The sequence below is a fragment of the Hermetia illucens genome, chromosome 2 (genome assembly GCF_905115235.1).
Source record: "Hermetia illucens chromosome 2, iHerIll2.2.curated.20191125, whole genome shotgun sequence".
NCBI classification, from domain to species: domain Eukaryota; kingdom Metazoa; phylum Arthropoda; class Insecta; order Diptera; family Stratiomyidae; genus Hermetia; species Hermetia illucens.
This window is the reverse complement of record NC_051850.1, coordinates 124,734,413-124,755,444: the sequence shown is the minus strand read 5'-3', so window position 1 is coordinate 124,755,444 and position 21,032 is coordinate 124,734,413. Positions and strand designations below refer to the sequence as shown.

At 40.7% G+C, this 21,032-nt stretch overlaps 3 protein-coding genes across 4 annotated transcripts in view; all 3 read right to left on the bottom strand.

Annotated features, from left to right (window-relative positions):
- Positions 1-494: 494 nt before the first annotated feature.
- On the bottom strand, positions 495-1,450 carry LOC119648948 (dentin sialophosphoprotein-like). The gene is made up of 2 exons (XM_038050863.1): positions 1,337-1,450; positions 495-1,119 (listed from the first exon to the last, which is right to left on the bottom strand). The coding sequence occupies exons 1-2, from the start codon at positions 1,415-1,417 to the stop codon at positions 550-552; spliced, it is 651 nt and encodes a 216-aa protein (XP_037906791.1). The 5' UTR covers positions 1,418-1,450; the 3' UTR covers positions 495-549.
- A 3,109-nt stretch (positions 1,451-4,559) lies between these two features.
- Positions 4,560-21,032, bottom strand: part of LOC119650117 (acyl-CoA-binding domain-containing protein 5) — a 200,153-nt gene continuing 183,680 nt past the window's right edge. Inside the window, exons 2-6 of one of the 2 annotated variants that reach the window (XM_038052642.1) lie at positions 10,037-10,148; positions 9,595-9,979; positions 8,697-8,759; positions 8,479-8,631; positions 4,560-5,521 (exon numbers count right to left, since the gene is read on the bottom strand). In XM_038052642.1, coding sequence (XP_037908570.1) covers positions 5,393-5,521; positions 8,479-8,631; positions 8,697-8,759; positions 9,595-9,979; positions 10,037-10,148 — 842 coding nt within the window. In that variant the 3' untranslated portion in view covers positions 4,560-5,392. The remainder of the gene's footprint in view (positions 5,522-8,478; positions 8,632-8,696; positions 8,760-9,594; positions 9,980-10,036; positions 10,149-21,032) is intronic. The other variant, XM_038052643.1, reaches the window with a different exon arrangement.
- Positions 17,628-18,737, bottom strand: LOC119650116 (uncharacterized protein DDB_G0271670-like). The gene is made up of 2 exons (XM_038052640.1): positions 18,612-18,737; positions 17,628-18,516 (listed from the first exon to the last, which is right to left on the bottom strand). Exons 1-2 carry the CDS (start codon positions 18,690-18,692, stop codon positions 17,677-17,679), a joined length of 921 nt encoding a protein of 306 aa, XP_037908568.1. The 5' UTR covers positions 18,693-18,737; the 3' UTR covers positions 17,628-17,676.

The window sequence follows — 21,032 nt, the reverse complement described above, 5'->3', positions numbered from 1 at the left end:
GAACACTGCATCATACATTATGCTCCGAAGCAGGGGTCCCAATATGGAGCCCTGGGGAACATCTGCTGCCACATCATATTCCTTCGGCCCGTCGTCCGTCTTATACCAAAGAAGTCAATCCAAGAGGTAACTCTCGATTATCCGAGCTAATAAACCAGGGACACCCAGTTTAGACAGGGTGTCCTTAATCACACCCCAGTTGGCCGAGTTTAAGGCATTCCGGACATCCAGCGTTACCAGAGCGCAGCACTTGTCAGCGGCCGATGTCTCCTGGGCCAGATCCACGACCATTGCTATTGCGTCGATCGTGAACCTCGCTTTGCGAAACTCATTCTACCGTTCCAATTGACTACCCGCTAGTTCGGCGAAAGCAAGCAACCTTTTAAGCAGACTTGATGCTATATAATTAAAAAAAAAAATATTAAAAATTGTAATGCTTCAAAATTTATTACTCATTTTTTTGGTTGCTAAAATTTAGAAAATATTTCTTTCAATTTTTTCAAATAAAGTTGACAAAGTTCATTTTAACCGTATTTTCCTTCAAAAAAATTAGCCTCGATTTTTCGTGGTTCGTTTTCCACGCTGATTACTTCCGCTACGTTGATTGCTGCCGCTGCGCTTATTGTTTCCACCGCGGCTATTATTTCCTCCACGATTCTGTCTATTTTGCTGCCTCTTGTTCTGATTTCCTCGACGATTTTGTTGACTTTGGCCTCTTTTACGATTTTGGCTTCGATTTCCCCCACGGCGATTTTGTCTTCCCCGAGAGTTCCCTCGACGATTTTTATTACCACGTTGGCTACCTCTGCCATGTTTCCCCCGCTTATGACTATTGCATGCCGGTCTACTTCCACTACTGCTTCCACTAGCTTCAGTGGAGCTTTCTGGGCTAACAGTCGTTGCAGTCCCGGCATCCCCGATAACAGTAGTGCTCTCGCTATCGGCGGAACTCTCGCTATCCGTGGAATTTTCACTATCTGCGCTGGATTCACTGTCCGTACTATCGTCAGTGGTCGCAGTAGTTTCGCTCGCATCGCTGTAGTCATCTTCACTGTCAGCAGCTGTATCACTATCATCGGTTTGTCGAACAAGGCGAGCATATTGCTGAGCCTCTTTATTCTGCAGAATCAAAAAACAGCGTTAATTTTTTTCTAGAAAAATAGTCTTAAATACGGAAGGAATACAGAAATCTTTCCTATATCAGGCTAAAATTGAGGCTGTTTCCGCAAAAAACCCCCTTTCGAAAAGCCAAACCGTCCATTGCATTAGTACATAGAAAGTCAGTTACAGACTCATTCATAAAGGACATTGTTAACTCAACAGACTCAAAACTTACATCGAATTCGAGCACCGAAACTGCCCATATTGTGGGTGCAATTATGGCGAATGCCAGGACAACAAAAGGAAAAGCTTTCATCTTTTTAGTTGAACCAGTTCCCTATTGAAACCAAACTGTGTCTATCGTTCGGCAAACTCTGCTTTTATACAATCCAAATATTATTTGAACAAATGTTTATAAAAAAAGTTATGTATGCGTGCTAACTTTGTAAGCTTTCACAGCGCAGGAAGTTGATAGACGAATTTCAAACACTAAATGGCTAATCTGAACAATTTCCATATTTAAACAGAAGGTGGTAAATCAATACGAAGTACATTGAGGCAGTTCTCATGGTAGATATTTTTCGGGAAAACAACTTTTCAATATATCAAGTCATATCTAATTTCCACACGGGCCTTTCTCGGATGTTTTTCCATGAGAACTATACAAACTGCGACCTACCTGAAGTGACCAATTATTACTGTTTTTGAATGGGTATCTGCATTCCTTTTTTCCTGACTCTGCGACCAGGTTTTATCTAGCGGTTTTCTGCACTGTATCACCCTACCTCTTTTTCGGGAAGTTTCTTGGCCCTCCAATGTCCGAGGGCTTAGTGGTAAGAGCACTAAACTTTTGGAACGGAACGTATATGACTGGTTATCAGATACCAACCGACTAAGCTTTGAATTAGTACCTAAATCAAACCAGGGTAGGGTGCTAGGGGCGAGTGCAACGCCAATTCCATTGACTCCCAGTGCTCCAGTACGATCATTAATTAAGTGCGCTTCAAAGCCTAAACCCCTAAAGCATGTCAAAAGTTGGGTTTCAACTGACCGACGCCGTAGGGCCAATTCGGCAGTAGATTTAACAGTTGTTTTCTGGATGTGCGTAACAAACGAGGCGCTGACATCGGGCTCGAAAGGGATCACCATTTGATGGTCGCTTACGTTCGCTCGTGTGTTGCGTTCACCACTACTCACAGGGTTGGAGAGTTGGAGACGCCCTAAGTTCAACATCGACCGCTTGTTAGACCCAGCTGTCGCTCGACAGTGAGAGAACTATCTTGCTGAACAACAAAAATGCTTTTTTTTCGTGTGCTGCACAGCTGGTTGACCACATCCCGAAGAGGCGTCACAAGATCTGGTTGACTACGGATCGATAAACGAAAGGGGTTGACGGCTCTACTGACCGTTGCGAATAATGGCGGGCGTGACGCGCTAGAACTCCGATACCGAACAAAATCTTGAGAAGCTCAGCGTAGTGTATGCCATGAAAAGAAAGAATTTGCTATTGCGCTCGTCAGGGAAGCGAAAGATGCCGCAGATCGCAATGATTTCAGAAATGTATACCGCATCACGAAAGGACTTGCATATGGTCGCAAAATTTTCGGTGGTCTTGTGAAGAACGTCGACGGTTGACTTCTCATCCACGATGGTGAAGAACTGAATAGGTGGAAAAACTCACCGTAACATGCGGATACGCATTGCATCTCCAAATTGAAGAGAAATCAACTCGCTGGCTGAGTTATTTATCGCTGCACCTGCAGTAACTGTACAAATTCTACTGCCACCAGTGCAATTTGAACCGTGACCTTCCGTATAAACAGTCTTGTGCTATAACCACTGAGCTATCCGGACTTGGTAAGTAGCTCCACGAAATATTATGCATATCGACTTTGATCTGCTTCTTGTCTCCAAAAAGAATCCCCTTGCATCCCTGCAAAATATAGTTCTGCGCTAGTATCTTGCTATTATCCTTTTCGCGAAGTTCTAAGCGTATCTTAATTTGTTTCCGAAAGTCGTAGTTCAATTTGTAGATAATGTCGCTTATATGGTCGCAATTCTACTGTCTGCACATCTTATCAGCGCAATGTCGTAATTCTACAGATTTGTCGCGACTGGCTCTTGTGGGTCCTAACTGATATTTTTTATATGCAGCGTTGGCGATGGCCTGCTGGGATTCTTCGTCAAACCATTTCCTGCGTCGTATTCTCTGCAGCTGTTTTAATTGCATTTTTCAGCTGACTCCACTACAGGTTCATGTTGTCGGCTACCTAGTCGCGGTTCAGCATCTACGGGTTTTGCTCCTCTAACGTTTCTACCATTTCTTCGTTCGTTTCTATATCGAACCAGATAAGTAGAGTGAGCCTGCTACTTCTAACAACAAAAATATCTTGCTCTTGCCATTGCCATTTACCATTGCCTCTAATGGTAAATGGCAAATAGTGACATCGAGCGCATTTATAGCATATCAACGATGTCGATGCAGTTCAGTTGTGAATGGTCTGGTTGAGCGTTGTTCTATCTGATGGGACATGTTCTCTTGTGGATTCTACGGTGCGAGAAAGAGGTAAATGAAAATGCTATATTTCTGTAGCAAGCGAATTTTAGGAGCCTGATTTTGTTCTCGTTAGTTATTTCGGAGTAACAGATGCTGAGATTGTCTACGCCGATGACATCTTATTGCTGATATACTCAGTCATGGATCTTGGCTAAATGGCACTAGATTCGAAGAAGATAAATTTAACCGACAAAGTTTTCAGTCTAATGGATCTTCGCACCCTTCCTATTTTCCTTAAAGGGTAGAGAATTGAAGGGGTCGATCTATTTGTATATCTAGGATTCATACATTGTGCAAATTCTAGAAATGTAACTACCTCTACTCAATCAAAGTAGCACATGGAATATTCAGAAGCTCAAAGCGTTTGTTAACACTTGTCTGCGTTTTGTCATCGTGGTGCTCTGGATTGATACAGTTTCAAATACGGGGCAGATATCCGTGGACGTGTTAATGAAAAGGCGGACGCGGTAGTGGATAGGTCGCCTATTAAAACAGGGCGATAACCGCATTGACACTATCCCGGCGAACGAGCCGCCTCAGGAACACATGCGTAGCATAGTCGAGGAAGAGTGCAAGTTTCTCGGACAGTCATTGAAAGAGCTGAAGCACATTTCAGTAAAGTAGCAACGATGACCCGTAGATGTGACTGACGCCCTGTGTCCCAATGGATGAATGACAACAGTTGGAGAACTCATTGAGCCAGAGTGTGGAGTTCCAGCTTTTTGCTTTTCGGAGCTCAATTGAGATTTCGTCAGATCCTGCTGATTTACTGGGTTACATTCGTTTCGTTGCCTCAAGAACTTCAAGAACTAAATTCCGGAGTACTTCCGAAAGTGCTGCACTAGCAATTTGTATCCCGCTGACTACTTCCTTCTTCAATGGTTGAATAAAAGAATCGAAATATAGTTACAATATAAACGTTTAATAACATAAACCGTGGAGTGTACATTTAAACTAAGCCACAGACAAAACAAAAAATAAAAATTATAAAATCTTTCCCCTACAATAATATCCATAAGTAACCAGTATTTTTTTTTCTGTTCCATTTACACCATAGTCGCTTATACATAAATTACTACACTTACAATAAAAATAGAAACTAAATAAAATCTCACCATTAAAAACAAAATGCATTGCCTAGAACCACATATAAATTGTACAATCTTGTTCGTGTATGCCTGTGAAAGTTACGTTGAGGTTGCTCAAAAGAATATTATCAAAAATAATGTTTCATTTTAACAACAGCCTAAGGCTCCTTGCGTTCTCCGAAGCAATGCAGAGTTTCCAGGAAACTTTGACACATGAATTAACACTTTCATAACTTACAACTTAGTTTTCCATTCTACAAGTCTATCATCTCGAATCGACGTTATTTAGTTACTTTTAGCACGTTTCAAAATGTGCACAACTTTGAAATCGAATGCTTTCCTTTCGCTTCCTATTTCCTCCCTCCGTAAGACCCTTGGAAAGCAAATTCGCTCAACGAACAAAATAGGAAAGTGTATATGTATAAAGATATAATGACGACGGACTTGACGAAAAGCGAAAGGGATGAAAATTTCATTGTACGAAAACATTATCAAAAAGTTGCAAAAAAATACAATGTCGGGTGTACCTTAAACACATGAGTGTACTAGAATATGTGTAAAATAAGCATAAATTCCATTGATTATCGTTCTTTCTGATAAAGTGAACATTTCTTGGGTATGTAGAAAACTTTGCGCGAAATCACGATCATTTCTTTCGTTGAAGTACGGTGCCAAGGCGTTGAACAATGAACGGCCAAAGAATCAAAATGACAAACCACGTTGGGGAGATATCTTTGAACGGCCACCATTGGGGATATTTTCGAACATGCGCCAACTATAAGAAAAAATAATGTCCATGATTGATCAATAAGATATTAACACGTAAATATAATAGAGACAATTCCACAAATACGAGTATAATGGTCCTGCAATTTTAACAAATAAATAAAAATTGATTTTCAATTTCATCGCTTAAAGGGTAAAACCTCAAAAATAAAAAACAAGTCGGGAAACCGGAAGGTCAGCGCTTCAGGTATGAACGGTTTTGTTTGCTTCTTCTGTGAGTATATTTGGGTGCAGAACTATCCAATTGGTACGTAGTCCGTTAAGTAAATGCATTTAGCATGTGTGACTACTCACTTTAGTGTGATATTGATATTTAGTTGCAGTAAATTTACACGGTAAAGTCCGCTTTTAGCTTTTAGCTGTAACTTTATTAGTAATAGTGTGATTTTGACTTCAATCGGTCTATTGACGGAGGTAGAACACCATAATTCCACTATGGAGAAAGAAAGAGAATCCAGCGCCCGGTTCGGTTGCTGTCCCATACCATGAACATTTTTGAACACAAATAACCGTGAATTAAGGGAGTCATCCCGTGTGAAGACCGTTTTTTTTAGAAATTTTTTGTGAAGAACTGGAGAAAGATAAAAATACGAAATTTTCAACATAGATTTATCAATATCTTGAGCGTGCATAGCATTTTTTCCAACCCGGTCCCAGAGTTCGTTATTGAAATACAGAACAAATTATGCACCCATCTCCAAAAAAAAGGTGTTCTGCTTTCACGCTAGAGGGCACAACGATCATCTTAGAGAAAAAAGTAAACGGAATTTTAACGTACAAACTTAACAACAGTCCGCAAACTAGGATTATTAAAAAATATTAAAAGCTAAATTTTGCGGACCGCAGAAATATGTTCTCAATAAGTCGTGAACATTTCAAAGAATTTCGTGGAGTAAATTTTGGGCTATGGTGGCAGCCGATTTTCAACATGCAGTTTTGAGAAAAACGCATTTAAAAAGTACAATGCGATTTTTAACCATAAAACCTTAATTGACAATTAATCTGCTAAACCTAATCCATAAACCTTCGGTTTCTTGATGAAACACATAGACAGCCTTGGCTGCAATTCTTGTCCTTTTAGGGAAGTCATTCGAACGTCATTCGGACCGATAAATACGAGCTTTATTACGGCGATCGACATAAATCTGGCGTGTTTAACACTATAATTTCCAAACGACTTCGAATATCAAAACATCACTTTGCTCAATTCTACATTATATATCTGGATACAATTGATGCCAAAAACAAAATTCGATTCCGCGGATCCGACACAAGGGATGACCCCCTTAAGTGGGGTTTGCCACTGCTTTATGAAGATGATGTTTTCCTAGCATTTAATAGCAAAGATGATTTCGAGCAAAACCATCCAAAAATGACCTCATGAACCACGATCTCAGATTGAATCTGAATAAAACAGAATTTTTGTCGACCGATCCCCATGAAACTATCACTATCATTGTCAGCGCGAACGAGAATTCGCACGCCATCATCCTTCTGAACATCAAAGTCAATGGTAAGCGACCAAAAAACCGGCCGAAACAATGGTGGCCTGGTACGGTGGATGCTGATAAGGCCTCGAGACTACATCGAGATCAGTTCTGTGATAAAATAAATGGATGCGACTGATCACAACGAGACGACCCCGATTGTAAACAGGACAAACGCTAAAGAAAAGAAAAAAGAACAGTCTAATACAAGGGGATGCCCTATCATGCATCCTCGTTAACCTGGCCCTGGAAAAAATGTTCTGCGATGCTGATGTTAATACGAAAAGCATCATCCTCTTCAAGTCCACCTAACTATTGGGCTATGCTGACGATATCGACATTATGGGGAGAACAGCCCGAGATGTAGAGTCTACCTTCATTCAGATCGAGCAGGCGGCGGAGGATCTCGGGCTGCGCATTAATGAAGGCAAGACATTATATTCGAAAGAAGCTTAGTTGGTCAATTCATGATACATATGTTGAGCGCATCAGCAGCTAACTACCTCGGGTAGAGACCATCAGCCTGTTATATGTCTTTTGTTCACTGTTTCTAGAGTATAGGACATCCAGACAATCTTTTCGTTCTTATCGCTATTTTGTCCTATTTAACTTACCCTATTTGATAGACCAGTAGCTTACGCCAAACTACAATTTTTATTTTACAGTGTAGATACATATTTCGGGAACAACTTACCCATCATCATCATCAGTACAAAGCTACTAAAAACAATTGCGATTATACGGTTCTTTTTATACTTAAAGGTTGTCGTTCGGTTTGTATGACGCAAGAGCTCAAGATTTTCGCGTTGAATGGTATGGGATCCCCCCAAATGATCCCGGTCAAGGATCCTTTAGCAGCGGAGGAAAAAAACGAGATCTACCGAATAACGTGCAACGAGTGTAATAAAATATACATAGGACAGACAAAACGTCTGATAACGACTAGATTTAATGAACATATCAAGGAAGCTGTGAGTAGTGTTCGGAAACAAAAGTCCTGCATAAGATCATCAGTGGCAGCACACATAGTCGAGGAAGCCCATACCATTCAACGTGAAAATCTCGAGCTCTTGCGTCAAACAAACCAAAAGACAACCTTTGGGAACCTTGGGAAAGTCTAGAAATTTTGAGAGAAGACGCGACCCGGTTATTAAGCACAGATTCCCGTAATTGCCCCTAATTAATAAGACTCGCCGCGGTAATTAGGTTAATAATTTAACTTTTTTTTATTTTAGGTAATTAGCGTTTAAATATAAAAAGAACGGTATAATCGCAATTGTTTTTAGTAACTTTATACTGATGAAGGGGGACAGTTGCTCCCGAAATATATATCTACACTGTAAAATAAAAATTGTAGTTTGGAGTAAGCTACTGGTCTATCAATTTTAGGCTTGACTACAAATAGAAGACAACATCTAACTTCTTATCCTATTTATTTAGACATCGACTATAAACTTACCTTTCGATTTTGTTGATTACTTTTCGATGCCACTTCTGTCAGTTGCTTCTCAAGTGCATTTATTCGTTGATTCACAGTTGCAATATCTGAATTCATCTTTTGAACAATCTTAAGGATTTGTGATGTCGTTATTTCCAATTGGCTCTCATTTCTCTGTAATTTATAATTGTATTTATGAATTGCATCTATAGATTAGAGGATAATAAACGATATATTACTCTTGCAACAATGCTGTTAGCATGTGTTCTAGATTTTCTATACGATGAATACTCCGCACCCTCCTGAATGAAGCATTACAAAGATAAAGAGACAAACAAAAACACATAACATAGATAGCTGAACTGAATGTTAGTCAGGATAGTTACACTCCAGGATAAAAAGGTTAAAACAAGCATGTTTTTAGGCCAAAGGAAAATATTGTTATTCTAAGCTGCACAAAATGAAATAAAGACAACCACGAAACATAATTTTCCAGCCGAAACTGATCGCTATCCTTTTATTAATTATTAAAAATGAATCTATTTCCTAGGGCTGTAAATATTTCCTGTTTTCTTTCTTAGAAATTATTTGTCTCTTCCAGGAAACCCAGTGCTATTCTATTCATATTGATAAAATATTATTTTTCCTGGGAATACTTTTCATACATATATATATCAATTTCAATTTTTTTAGCCAAACAATTTATTCAGAAGCTCTAACAGTGTACTGACTTTTTTACCCAGGAAACAAATCCATTCTATAAGCACACATGAACTATTTTTCCTTTTGATAGTATTTATAGACAAATACATGAGAAGAATTCAATTGGATGCAATATTTTCACATTCTGGTAAAAAATTAGATTAGTTATATCTTCAAATATTAAGCATTTTAAATTTAAAATTGAAAAACTTAAAACTAGGAACAATGGGCAAGAATGCTGAAATGTTATTTTAAATAAAAATTGTTATAATAAGATTACTGATTAGCGGCGTTTAGACTAGTGGGAATTAGTTGGACAATACAGAAGGCTATGCCCAAACATTTACTAATCCTATTTTTCCATATGAACATAATATTAGCCACTAAATTGCGCATGAAACAAATCGAAAGCGGACGGACATATATTCAACTTACGTCAACTGTGTCAATATACTCATCATCGGATTGTTCGACGGTACTCGAATAGCCGTTTTGGTGGGTGAAAGATCCGTTCTCGTTACTAATACCACTATCACCGTTCATATATCCATTCATATATGCCGGTGGTCTAGTGGGACTCGTATTTCTCGATGCGAACGGTGAGTTTGGATTGGATCGTGCTTTTTGCATTATTTCAGGGGCCACAGCTTCTAGATCGTCAACATTCACGCCATCCAGTTCGCTTATACTGTCCATAAAGTTAGCAACATTTTCGGTGTAGGACATCGTTTCAATAATTTTCTTCAATTCATCAACGTATAGTTGCATAGCTCGTTCGCGCGACATATCACCTAATGCCGACCAGGCATCCCATTTTGCTCTGAAAGAAAAGAAAATATTGTATATATCCAAGGCTCATAAGGAGGGAGTGACCTACCTTCCAACAACGTCCCAAAAACCAGGTTTACTTTGCCGACAAGGTCCTTGGGTTCCTTGTTTGAAATAGGCATAGAAAGTAAGCATCATCGCATTGCTAGGCTGGTATGATCCTAAAAGAGCACAAAATAATAATGATTAAAAAGGAGAATCAGACAAATTCCAACTCATGAGTCATAAAAATTATAAACAATAAATATTTTAGAAATCTCGAGTAATTGACGTCTACATATTATATATTGTTAAGGGAATTGAATTGTCATCAATAATATGATAAATGAATAAAAAAAAAATAATAAAATCTGCCGCAATATGCCATATTGGAAACAAGGAAACACTTATCTACATACAGTGTGCGAACCATATCATATAGAAGAATGAAAATTGCAGTAAAGATTGGGTGTTGATGCTTGCATTGCATACATTGTAATAACACATTAGTCTCACCGAGCGCGATCCAAACATCAATCAACATCACAATATCACTTAACATCCCGACTTGGCTTAGCGTCATAGCGTCACATCCTCGCATCGCCATCCGAAAGAGTATTTTGTAATGTTCGTGGTGATGTGTTATCACGTTACAGGACATCATCGACAATGACCAGCAACCGAAGAGGTGGAAAGAACACTTCATCATGATTCGTAATGGTATCACATCCGGTTAGCTTCCTCCCCTTGAGGATGAAATTGCTAGTCACCGTAGCAAACGGATATCGACTGTTCCTCCAAGCAGAACAGAAAGCCACTAGGCTTGACGGTCTCCCCGCAGAATCATTTATCGCTGCATCTGCAGTTATTGCATTTCTGCTACTTCCACTCGTATGGAAATCTTGGGTATCTGAGACCTTTCCCAGAGAGTGGGGAAAGGGGATGGTCGTCCAGATCACAAAGAAGGGGATCCGTTGTGAGTGTGACTGTGGTATCTGCATGATCCCTGCTGGCGTAAAAATAACAGCTAAAGCAATCGTGGCTCGCATCAAAGAACATCGCGAAAACTTGTTCGACAGAGCGTAGGCTGGTTTCCGTTCCTTCTGCATTCACCACATCAACATCCCACGGATAATTTTGGAACGGTGCGAAGAGTTTAGATTTTTGCTGCACCTGCTCTTCATCGATTTCCAGAGAGCTTTCGATAGCATGAACAGGGAGCGTATCTGGAGTGCTCTATGCAGGAGGAGCATTCCGAAGAAACTAAGAGATATATGATGGCGCAAAATGTCACGTGCTACAGCCAGCTAACATCTCGAAGGATTTATTTCCTCTTGATATCGACAACATTCTTCATGCTGCTTTGTACGGAGGACATGGAGGAATTTAATGGACTGTGACATCTTTTCTCAAACACCTCGACTACGTTGATGACATCTGTTTGCTTTCCCACCAGGTCATGGACCATGACCAAATGACTCTGGAAACAGAGGCAAATAGAGTTGGATTCGTACTCTCTCTACCTGCATTAATGGGCAGAGCATCGAAGATGTCGATCAATACAGAAAGTGTGGTTCCTGCCAACCGTGGAGCCGAATTGAATGTTGCCTGGCGCGCTGGATCTCTTTTCGTTGCCCTGACTAATATCAATAAGTGCAGTTATACACCAAGGTCAAAAGACTATCCTGTGTTGTTTTGAGTGTTGCTATTTGAGAGTAACACATAGAAAGTGAACCCCCCTGTTACTCAAAATCTCCAATCCTTCGTGAACACCTGTCTGCTTCGTATAATCGGAGTGCGCTGGTCTGACACTACCTCAAACGAAGAACTTAGTAGGCGCACAGGCGTGGCATTCGTACGCACGGTGATCGTAAGGCTTCAATGGCAGTGGATAGGTCACACATTAAGAAGGGGCGGTAATTGCATTTTTCTTCAGCATTTGTCCCGTTCACAAGCGGGGTCGGCTCGTCGTAATCGATTTCGCCATTTGACTCTATCGAATGCCTGATCTGGGTGCAACCTCGAGGCTTTTAAATCCCCATTCAGCGTATCAAGCCACCGTTGATTCGGCCTGCCTTTTGGTTATTTACCATCGACTTCGATGGAATAAATGGCAACCATATTAAATATCATCGAGTAATACTGTAATGTACCAGCCATCGAATGCCGAAGCCGACTATCGCTTGCGAATAATCTGTGGATGTTATCATTCCTACTTTATAATATAAATTTTCTCAAAAGTCATATGATACATGTCACTTACTAAGAAGATGCTTCAGGTAGCAGAGATAACAACTAAATGTCATATAATTTAGCAATTGAGTCGCGTATTCATCATATTTAGCTTAGCTTTGAAATGACTGACTGGGAGGTTGGAAGTCACGACAACTATCTTTGTGCCGCTCGATACAGATGTCTTGCCAGAAAATGTCACTTCAGAAAGTTTAAAAGAATGAATGAAAGAATATTTGAGTGTATATCTGCTTCCCATACATGCAAAAGGGGAACCAAATATAGTTATGTGAGGTATCAAATGAAAAGTCTCGGTTAGGTGCTTCCCGAGGCCAGTCTTTGTTTTGAAGTTTATTGGAAATTCGCAGTAATATAGACTATAATATAGGCATGATCCTACCAAGTTTGATGGAAATCATACTATTACTAACAAAGTTATAATAGGTAAAATTTGTCGCTTCTTTTCAAATTAAAGACTATAAATGTTAATAACACCCGAAAGTGGATACACATAATATATGCATATACTATGTGCTACGTACTAATCGGCAAATGCACATTCAAATGCTTTTATATAAGAAATACACAAAACCTTTCATACCTGAAGCGTCCAGCTTCCGGTTTCCCGACTTGTAATTTATTTATTTATTTTTTTTTTGTGTAAGTAAATTTTGGCTTCGTCAAAATGACGCTCTTTGTGTTGGATTTCTTCCCCAGAATTTTAGGCATTCTGTGTGAAGTTTGTGAGTTTTTGAAAATAATTTTCCTTCAATTTTTCTATTCGTTTTAAAATAATATGCACAGTTGTCCTGCACTAGATGTAGATCGACTCTTAATTCTTCGGTCGAGCTCATCTCAAATAAGTTCGAGGGAGAGAGATCTGGTGGTTGTGGTTTTTCTCTTCCATTTAGGAACTCTTGGCACAGTTTAGAGGAGTGCTTCGGATCATTATCTTGTTGGAAAGCAAAATTTTGCCCAATGATGTTGAGTCCAGAGGGTACGGTATGTAGCAGCAAAACTTTCAAATACCTTTCTTTTTCAGTATTTCCTCGATTCTGGTTGAAAAGTCCACGTCTTCCACTACTAAACCACATCCAAACTATGACACTGCCTCCTTCCGGCTTTAGAGTCGGCACAGTACAAATGTCTAATGCCCTTTCTTCTTCTGAATAGATAAACACTGGTCACTTTTAATAAGCGTGTCTTCTTCTATTGTTGTTAGTTTATTTCGACCAGATTAGGCTATCCTACGGAACGTCGCAGTTCAAATCTCACTGGTGGCAGTTGAGACATAGCCCGTGAAGGAAATTATTGCCAGTTCCCGCCTTCTCTCGTCTTGCATCATATATCGAAAATAAGACCAGTTTACACAGTTTCATCCATACAAAATGATGGTGCCTCAGCGTAATACTCACTTGAGCAGCTACAACTAGGTATTTCGCCTCAGCAATCTCTTGTCCGCGCACCAGCTCTACTAAACATAATGGTAAGGCTCATATGAAATTCGGCAACAATACGGCTAGTGAGCCCGGAAATACGAATGTGTATTTAAATAGACAACGTATCCAACATCTACTTCTTGAGAAACTCAAGAACAAAATAAACAGGAATATTCGCAAACAGCATCAGATCAGATTTTCAATCCACCCTTTCTGGCTCGGTCATCAAAAAGAGTTAATTACTCAATACCATGGGATCTGATCAAAAAACTCGTCAGCCACCTAAGGACCACCCTAAACTTCTAGATGTCATCTCAGATTATTCCCTAAATCTTGAAGAAAGAAAAGGAAGTTGCGGTCTCAAAGGCATGGAAAAAAGGAACACTAGGCGAATATTATTGCCTAATCACCAATGGCAATGGAAAATTGCCTATAACCGCTCGATACTTGCAACTTCTGGACGATACGCAATACCAAGTCGTTTTTGGATGCCATAACATCCTAAATTTAAAATTATCTTAGCCAATGTCGTCCTTATCTTCTGGGAATGCTAGTGGGCTATCAAAAGCTTCAATATATAGTCAGATCACGGCACGGTGCTTCGGGCTCGAATAACATAACACTGACAATCAGGCGAGAGTGAACACTGAAGCTGGGAAGTCCAAAAGTACAAGGAGCAACCGCACCAGGCGCAAGTTTTACCAACAAGTCAGCAGAATGAAGCCTTATACACCTTGATGCCCATCCTGTCGAAATAAAGAGGAAAATCTTATTTCCGACCGCATGGGCATACTGAAGCAATGGGATGGTACTCATGGTATTTTGATGAACTGATCAACAACCAAAATATCGGCGAGTTGGACTTCCCGTCGACTGAAGACAAATCGACAAATGCTGCAACCCACGAGGTATAGAAAAAACAGTCCGTGCAATTCGTCGCCTTAAGAATCATAACTCGCCAAGTGCTGATGGAACTACCACCCGAATTGGTTAAATATCAAGGAAACCAGTTTGCCCTAGCAATTCATCATCTTATGCTCAAGGTGTGGGACAGCGAATCAATGCCTCATAACTGATAATGAAGAGAACATTATCTGTCCCATACATAAAAAGGGAGATCTCACACACAGATCAGATATTCTCTCTACGGCAAAAAAAACAGTTGGAATATGGTCATCAGTTTCATCGAATTCAAAGCCGCGACCATTCAACATCAACAACGGTCTAAGACAAGGAGATGCTCCATGGTGCTCAATTTTTAACCTGGTCCTCGACGAAATGATGAAACAGCAAGTTCATCCAACTACTGGGCTATGCTGAAGTTATAGACATATAGTATATAGTATAGTTGGCGATTGTTGGCAGCCAACAGAGCTTATTTCAGTTTGCAGAAACTGTTCCGCTCGAAACGTCCCATGATAGAATCAAAGCTCATACTGTACTGGACTATGATCTTGCCAGTTCCATGTATTCCTCGGAGGCCCTTAACAAGAAAAATTACGAACTCTTAGCCGCGTTCCAGAGAAGAATCCTCCAAAGAATTTCTGGCCTCCTACAAAATCTATAAGCGGTACCATGACCGGCTGATAGAGAATACAACCGGACTCAACAGGCTGCGGTGGCCGGGTCAATTAATCCGTATAGATGAAGATGATTATTGGATATCGAGTTGGTGGAACTCGGCGCAAAGCCGGGATGTCTAGACTTCCTTATTAAGGCAGGCCTAGAGCGGATACCGATTGTTACGCCGTTAATGATAATGATTCTACAATGCCTTGACATTCAATTACTTCATCCCGCATATTTGAGTGGAAAAAAACAGAAGAATGCCCATACATCTAGTTAGGTTAGAATAGGTTAGATTCAAGGACTCAGGCCAGAATACATCCATTATATCTCCATGTATTAATTAAGGCAGGTTTACAAATCTAAGGACGCTAACAGACTTAAAAGGAATAATTTTGTTTTTTCTATAAAACAGTCAGTGTAAATAAGCCGGCTCCGTAATATAAGGATAAAGAAATTATTAGAAGAAGTGAGAGCTCCCTCGGAAAATATCATATAAATAATAATCGTTAGTTCAACAGCACTTCATTCAAGGCCGTAAGGGTAGACTACAGTACACTATATCTGGTGCAACACCACTCAAAAATTACTGAACTGAAGCCGAAATTGGAGTTCTAGACTTTCAACAATTGCTGCAAACCACAATTCTTCCAAGAAAAAGGTCCCCAAACTGTGTTTCATGGAGTCCTTTCCAAACGAATATTAAATTTCTGTTGTCCATTAAAATAATTCTCCATATGCAAGGTAACATTTTTTTAGAATGAAGTTGAGAATTCTTGACTTGCAACAATTGCTGCAGACCCCAAGAGAAAGGGAAAACTGACTGAACTGTTGATCGTTATGAGCATAGGTGATTGAACCCTCATGACATTAGCTGGATGTGTTTAATAATGAATTTCATCTCGTTTGCAGATGGTAAGTAACGTCACCGCACATTTTGACATATCCTTGCTTTTCTATTGTCACGAAAATCACTTTGGAAAATTGTGTGTCGTCAATGTAAATCGTAGTAATGTCAATTAGCTCGGACACCCAAATTGTATAACAGTAGGGCGAATATTTTGTTAGGGTAATTATTAACAGATGACTCTAATGCCAGTAAGGAGATCTTGTCAAAGACCCAAAGTAGTTTTCTAATACAATGTTTGCATGCCTTTCTGGAATGTTCCGCGGAGTATAAAAGGGCCGGAAGTCCGCCCACGAATTCAGTCTAATTCTAGAGTTAGAACACATCGTGTCGATTATGAATACACCTCGAATGCTACCACTTGAAAGAAATGTTCTATAATTAATTATGCAGCATGGTTGTGTAATTTAATGAAAAATAAACGCTTATACTAAAGCTATAGAACAAGTTTTTGTTTAGTCCTACGCAATCCAGTGATATGAGTAAAGCAAGTAACCTAACAAGCGACGAGTCTACGTAAAGCAAGAACGTAACACTATATAAGCAAGTCGGGAAACCGGAAGCTGCATGCTTCAGGTATGAAAGAATTTGTGTATTTCTTTTATAAAAGCATTTGAGTGGACATTTGTCCCATTAGCACCTAGCACGTAATATATGCATATATTATATGAGAATATCTACTTTCATGCGATTATAACATTCAAAGGCTTGATTTTGCACAAAAACGACAAATTTAACCTATTATAACTTTGTTAATAATAGCGCCTACTAAACTGGGTAGGACGATGCCCTATATTATAGCCTACATACCTCCTGCAGGTCTCATAATTCTAGGATGAAATTGACAGATATCGGTATGGAGGGTATTTCGGAGCCTAGGTACCATATAGTGGCAGCTTCTTGATTTTTTTCAGATTTTTCCATTGAAGGTTCCGTGAAAGAAATGATCACTTTCGCCCCCCGCACTCCTCATCTTTCCAACAAATGCCAAAACTAAGACTTCGGTACTAAATTTGGTAAACAAAATTTACACCCCCCTTTTGCGTGTATGGGGAGACTCCCCTTTCACATGGATGGTGAAACACCACTTTCGCATGTTTAGGGAGCCCCCCCCCCCTTAAATTTGACGTAAAATTATGCATCGCACTGTTTGTGTGAGCTTTCACAGTTCCCACCTTCCCCCAAAGTTGGTGTCAATATCTATAAACACTTCCGAGAAAAGCACGTGTGTTAGGCAGACAGACCGTAAACCATTTTAAACCATTTTGAAAACCAAACCAAGTATATAATTACTACAAAGTATACTGACGATTGAAAACCCCCAATCCCTAATCTCCAATCAGCACCATCTGATCATCAATAAAATACGTGGTTGGAGGTTGGATGTGACATCGGTTTGGAAAGGTTAAAGAAACTGAAAATTGCTTTCCCCATTGAGGCCTAAAGGCCTCTCAAGTTTCTCTCATTTGACATTAAGGAAACATGACCTCATTTACATATTGCAGTTATTACAACAATTTTTTGCATCGATTTTTTATTTAAAAATCCGTACTTTACAAAGGAGCTTTAACCGCGTTGGTTTCGGTTCCTGCGATTGCGGTTTCTGCGATTGCGATTGCGGCGGTTGCGAATTCGGCGGTTACGAAGGCGACGATTGCGCCTACGGCGATTACGGAGTTTTCGTTGGCGGTTCCTACGTTTTTTATTGCGAAGTTTACGGGCTCTACGTGCGCGTGCTTGACGTTGACGACGCCGCTTGCGGAGTGCTCGGAGCCGACGAAGTCGTCGAAGCCGTCGGAGTCTTCGAAGACGACGAAGGCGAGCAGCATTACTATTTGAACTAGATCCAGTGCTGGCGGAACCAGTACTAGTTCCTGTACTAGTTCCACTACTGCTTCCACTACTAGTTCCGGTCGATGTACTTGAACCTGAGTCACTGCTTGAAGTGGAGGAATCGCTACTTGAATCTGAGGTGCCAGTAGAGCTACTGCCACTACTAGTTGTAGAAGTACTGCCACTACTAGTGGTGGAAGTACTACCACTGCTAGTTGTAGAGGTGCTGCCACTGCTAGTTGTAGATGTACTACCGCTGCTAGTTGTAGAGGTACTTCCGCTGCTAGTTGTAGAGGTACTGCCACTGCTAGTTGTAGAGGTACTGCCGCTGCTAGTTGTAGAGGTACTGCCGCTGCTAGTTGTAGAAGTACTACCACTGCTAGTTGTAGAGGTGCTGCCACTGCTAGTTGTAGAAGTACTGCCGCTGCTGGTTGTAGAGGTGCTACCACTACTAGTCGTAGAAGTACTACCACTACTAGTTGTAGAAGTGCTACCACTTGCAGTTGAAGAGGTACTGCCAGTGCCAGTCCCAGTCCCAGTAGCTCGTCTTTCACGAACTAGCTCTAATTTGTCCTAAGGTAAAACAAGTGAAAGTGGCCAATAGTACAGATAAAAACTTCAGATATAGTTATCAAAACAATGATCCCTATTCCTATCGAAATACTTACATCGAAGTCGAAAATGGATGCCGACCGAATCGTCGGTAAAAATAAGGCCAGAGCCAAAATAATAATGGGCAAGGACTTCATTTTCAGGCTGAATATGTTCAACCAATGAAGCCAAACTCTTTCTATAAATCGATTGATTGCTCGCGCTTTTATATACACCAATTTTCTAAATCTGTTTGTACAACTGTCGGCCTTACGTTTCAAGAAATTAGCAAATAGAAATGCAAATAAAAATCTATTTCCAATAGCAAATAATCTTGAATTGAATTTATTATTTACAGTTTAACACAGGTAGAAAAAAGGAATTTAAAACAAATGACGGGATATATTTTGTAGAATGAAAGAATATGTGGCCAAACAATTTAGAAATACATTTAATTACATAAAGTTGGGGCTGTTCTCCAATATGGCTAATATGAATCGATGCTCGTACTGTAGTTTCTACTGAATGTTTGGAGTTCCAAATTCAACAGCGTGAGGTCGACATGATTTTAAAGGTGAACATCAACCATATGCGCACACAATTTTATTGAGAAGTAAAACAGGGCGCGGAAGCCCTAATTTAGAGAAACGAACCAGAACCACTGGTCAAAGGGTAGTATAGGTCCCAGGGCGAAACGTGGATTGGCACCCACGATGGAGCATAAAACCTGGCAAATGCCTGCTAAGTCAACACCAACAGCTCTACTACCAAACCCTATCTCCACCTCCACGTGGTGACCGCTAGGAGCTCTTTCTTTACGAAAAGCTGCAGACAGAGAAGGATGAAGGCGAGTCTCCCGCGCCTAAAAACGGGACAAATTGTACCAACTGGTCCTCCAGGTTGCGGGTTGGGTTGGGCTGACAACCCTACACGGAAAACGATGTTACGAAGCCACGAAAGGAGCCTCGGACAGGATGGATCTTATAACGATGACCCCGGCAATGACAACGGATTAACGATTTGCGCATTTTCTAATTGAACGTGCGCTCCCTGTACAGAGATAAAGCGGATGAGCAGCTCGCCGATACCCTGTCCCAATATAGGGCTGATGTAACAGCGTTACAAGAGATGCGATGGACAGGGACCGGTTTCCTGGAGAAAAGCCGCTACACCATATATTATAGCGGTCATCCAGTAAACCATGTGCTCGGAGTAGGTTTCTTAGTCAGGCAAAAAATGACATCTGCTGTTATCGACTTTGAAAACATAAGCGAACGGCTATGCACTCTGGGCTTGCGAGACAAGTTTAAAAATATATGAACGTTCACGCCCGTGCAAAGAGACTCCAGAATCGGAGAAGGAGACCTTCTACGAGACAGCAGAACGAACCCTCGAAGCCTGTCCCAGATATGATATTAAAATCATACTTGGGGATTTTAACAGCCAAGTAGGGAAGGAGCCCGTATTTAGGCGATACGTTGGCTTCCATAGCTTACACGAAAAAACAAATGATAACGGACTGCAGACTATTCAATTAGCAGGGTCACACGAAATGGTTGTTGGAAGTACCTGGTTTGCGCGGAAAGCGGTCCACAAACATACGTGGGCCTCTCCAGGCGGGACTACTTTCAACCAAATTGACCACGTGTTCATCGCACGCCACCACCTCTCAGCCTTGAACATATAGGGGGCCAATATAGACTCGGATCACTATCTCGTTGGTATGGTGCTCCGAGCTCAAATAACAATACCACCTAAAATCCCCTCTGACAATCAGGTGAGAGTGAAGGGAAATGGATGCCGCAATAACCGCAGTCAACAGAGGACCTGCAGATGAAGCATCAACAAATGATCTTCACAATCACCTAAAGAACGTTATCATGGATACGGCCACAAACATACTTGGCCCCAGCCGCAAAAAGAGTCGGAACGGCTGGTTTGACGATGAATGTAAGCTAGCAACGGAACGGAAGAATGCCGTATACCGAGTAATGTTGCATTCTCAAAGAACGCGGGCACGTGCAGAGACTTATCACGAACTCCGTCGAGCGGAGAAGCGACTTCACAGACGGAAAAAGGAAGCCTGGGAGAACCAACAAGTTTGTGAACTAGAAAAGTACAGGGAGCAACCGCACCAGGCGCACAACTTTTACCAATAAGTCAGCAGGATGAAGCCTTATATACCTCGATGCTCATCCTGCCGAGACAAAGAGGTAAATCTGATTTCCGACAGAATGGGCATATTAGAGCGATGGGTTGAGTACTTTGATGAGCTACTGAACAACCAGAACATTGGCGAGTTGGAGGTCCCGCCAACTGAAGACGACGGACAAATACTGCCACCACCAAGTTTAGGAGAAACAGTCCGTGCAATTCATCGGCTAAAAAATCATAAGTCGCCAGGAGCGGATGGAATTACAGCCGAATTGGTTAAATATGGAGGCGACCAGTTACACCAAGTGGTTCATCAACTTGTGCTCAAGGTATGGGACAGCAAA

Coding starts and splice junctions, on each gene's coding strand:
- LOC119648948 (XM_038050863.1), bottom strand. CDS start 1,417: ATGAAAGCTTTTCCTTTTGTTGTCCTGGCATTCGCCATAATTGCACCC. Junction 1,120..1,336: donor TTTCGGTGCTCGAATTCGAT/GTAAGTTTTGAG, acceptor TTGATTCTGCAG/AATAAAGAGGCTCAGCAATA.
- LOC119650116 (XM_038052640.1), bottom strand. CDS start 18,692: ATGAAGTCCTTGCCCATTATTATTTTGGCTCTGGCCTTATTTTTACCG. Junction 18,517..18,611: donor CATCCATTTTCGACTTCGAT/GTAAGTATTTCG, acceptor GTTTTACCTTAG/GACAAATTAGAGCTAGTTCG.